General features: G+C 39.1%; 1 protein-coding gene across 1 annotated transcript in view; it reads right to left on the bottom strand.

The window, feature by feature from the left end:
* Nucleotides 1-203: 203 nt before the first annotated feature.
* Nucleotides 204-3,395, bottom strand: part of LOC106820950 (protein Wnt-6-like) — a 16,938-nt gene continuing 13,746 nt past the window's right edge. The window contains exon 4 of the mRNA XM_014825569.1: nt 204-3,142. Coding sequence (XP_014681055.1) covers nt 2,678-3,142 — 465 coding nt within the window. The 3' untranslated portion in view covers nt 204-2,677. The remainder of the gene's footprint in view (nt 3,143-3,395) is intronic.

Genomic DNA, 3,395 nt, shown 5'->3' with positions numbered 1-3,395 from the left:
AAAGAAGAAAAAAAGTTACATCAACTGCATTTTAGAATCTGTTGGCTGTCGTTCGCGCATTATAAGTCATCAATAAAGCATTGTTGCTAATTACAAATTTTCTATAAATATTTAACAGTTTACGAAAGTAGTGAATTGCTATTTCGGAATATTTCTGTCATATCTACGTAGCAATCTTTACAAATCAGGACAAGAAACCCATGTAAGAAGCCAGCGCTATATTTATTCCACTCCTTGCATCTTTTACACTTATATACAAATAAACTTGATGAAGCAGCAGATACAAATATACATAAAACTAATAGCTATAAGTGCCTAGGTCAGTAAGCGAGTACTTGATGCATGAGGTGCCTAGTCAGCTTTCTCGCCCACTACACAGAGAGATTCGATTTTGAAATGTTTGCAAAATAAATTTCTAACAAAGATTTATTAGCTATATTTCAGCCTACTCGTATCTGGTATTATACGTCGATACTTATAATGATAAATTTAAATTGTTTGCGCTTCCTGTGTAGCGATAATATATACATGTGTTGTAGTTGGTGTTTCGTAAGTTTACAATGCCGACTGGCATTTTCCACCTCCGTTTATTCACCCACTCGTCATAATTATTAATATATTTTATGTTAAGATGTGAAACCTATTTTTTTAAGACAAAACCATGAATATTCGTTAAAGTAGATCGAGTTTATTCATGCTATCACGAAAGTTGCAAGATATGTACATTGCGTGTCTGCTTTAAAAGCTACTTTTCAATCTGTTATCGATTATATCGATTATAATTGACTATATATAGATATATAGTCGGACTAACCATAAACAACTTACAGTAGTCTACGCGCAATTATACGATGATGATAATATTCGATTTTACCAGGAGGTGAATATAGTGACAGACTCATCCCTGATTTTTGATAATGTTAATTCACCCCTAGTTTTTTCAGTTACAGACAAAGAGTGAATTTCTCTTAATTTCCCTTTACATTGCACTAACAGATTCTACTCAAAATCCTCAGTATGATAGAGCAGTGGATGCACATCCATGGCAATTATATAATTTAATACACGTAATAGCTATATCGTCAGTCCTACATAATTTGTCATTGCGAGATTAACGTTAGCCCAGACGTTCGCGTCAATACGGTCCAAAACGAAGTAAAGCGAATATCATCTTCGCTTTGCATCTTTCCACACCATGTCAGACAATAACCATTTTCTAAAAACGCCGCTAGCATCAGGAAGATGGCTGGCTCTCACGATGTTGTTGGTCTGGTGAAGACCGGTTAAACCGGGGGGTCCTGCCTGCATCACAATGCTGATGTTGGCTTATTTTCGGTTCGGTTCATGACGATCCCTCAATAACTATTTTAACCCCTAAGGATGCGTTAAATGACCTTACGAATAGACGGTTCCATCACTCTGGCAGCTTCGTAACGTGCAGAGCTGACAGGTACATTTATCGATATAGTCGTATGCTTGGAGTCCGATAAGTATCAATCACAAAATACTAAAAACAATATCATTACAAACCCACGCGATATACGCTGAGAGAGATGCACACGTCTGCGGTTGTGAATAAACAGAAAACACATCGTACGTAAAAACACATTAGCATAGGTTGAAATTTCAAACGCGCCGTGAGTGCCAAGTTAATTATAAAGAAACCACGCTTGTTGATGCTGAATGTAAGAGCTACAAAGAAGGGTTGATACGTTGCATGCGGTTAAGTAGGGTTAAGTAACCATATGCTAACGTAAATATTTTGATAGCAGCAGCAGTAGCAGCAGCCGCCTCAACGGTATAAACTGCACACTGATATGCTAATAAACGAAAAACTAAACGGACCGAAAAAAGGGCAAAGGATCATCGTGGTATCATTCAATCGAATATCAATCGATCGTGTTATTTACTAATGCCTTTTTTATTTTAACGTATCATCAAACCTTTCGTGAATGGAATCAATGCGGGAATTGAGAGCAATGTTCTGGTTGTCTACTGATGATCAGTTCGAGTGTAACCAATTCGAAGCGCAATCAGTCCTGTTTCGTAACTGTGCGATTCACTCGAAGCGAAAACCACTCAGATGCACTGCTGGGTACCACTATGATCTCGTCGGTACCACATTATGGCAGTAGCTCATGGGTCATTATAAAGCGTTCCCAAATCTTGACTGTATCAACTTCCTTACTACCAGATTGATTATAGGGGAGTCGTAAACACATATAAAACATTGTTTATTCATCATAGCATGGCATAAAGTAAATTAATACAGACCAACGCAGACGGTATAAAATATTACACGCATTCACGTCAGGCTAATAGCCGGCTATAGTATATGCGTGCTACATCGGGAAATGACGACGACTCCGATCAACAGGTATTACAGCTAGATGCTACGCACTCGATGACATGAATCACCATTAATACGATGGGTAGTATATTTCGCTGCACCCACCTACAGGCAAACATTTATGCATACATAGACTGCCAGCGAGTAGCAAGTTATACTTTGTTAGACTACGCATGAATGTCACATTCCGTGATACAACAGCACCACCTGTCAAGCTCCAAGGTTGCTTTTCGAAAGCGCTTGATGAGAGAATATAAGCATATCGCCAGAGATTCACTTGGCTATAGGAAACTTCTGGCAACGCGGTGTGCGCGAGTCAACCAGTCTTCATATGCATTTGTAAACAGTCTCGATGCTGCGACAGATCTCGCATTCCACTTCGCAGCACCAGTGAAATCGACACTTGCAGTTTCTTCTCACCGTCTGCTGGAATTTTTGATAGCCTCTGCCGCAGCATAAGAGATCACAGCCTCCGACGTCAATAGACGTGTGATTGCATTCTCGACCGTGTGTCCCCAAAGAACCTGTATTTTTCTCAGCCTCGCAGAAGTCTGGAGAAGACTCGGAGTATATGAGATCCATTTCTTGGGGCGGTTTTATCGTTTTACCCTCTGCGGGAATAAGCGAAAGTCCATCGTTACCCGCCATCACGCGAGCAGCTCCGTTAAACTTTTCTTTCAACAGATTTCCGACTTCGCGGAAGATGGGCATTTTTCGCCAACAGGTTTTCAACGTGCACGAGCCGGATAAACCATGACACTTACATTCCGTCCGCATGAAATTCTTCACTGACTGCAATAAAAAAATGAGCAAAGCTATAAGAGTTAATACGGCTTTTACTAGACAGCGTACGATGCAGCAATGATGAGGAGAGAAGATGCTAAAATATCTATTTCAGGTAATTATTGTAGTCCAATCTATCGATATTCATATTAATTACTTAGAAAAATAAACACGCCGTATTATACACACACAAAAATACACACACACACACACACACACACACACACATATATATATATATATATATATATATATATATATA

This window comes from Priapulus caudatus, unplaced genomic scaffold (assembly GCF_000485595.1).
Source record: "Priapulus caudatus unplaced genomic scaffold, Priapulus_caudatus-5.0.1 Scaffold53, whole genome shotgun sequence".
Taxonomy (NCBI): domain Eukaryota; kingdom Metazoa; phylum Priapulida; class Priapulimorpha; order Priapulimorphida; family Priapulidae; genus Priapulus; species Priapulus caudatus.
The sequence above is the reverse complement of the archived record's forward strand: the minus strand, read 5'-3'. Positions and strand labels throughout refer to the sequence as shown.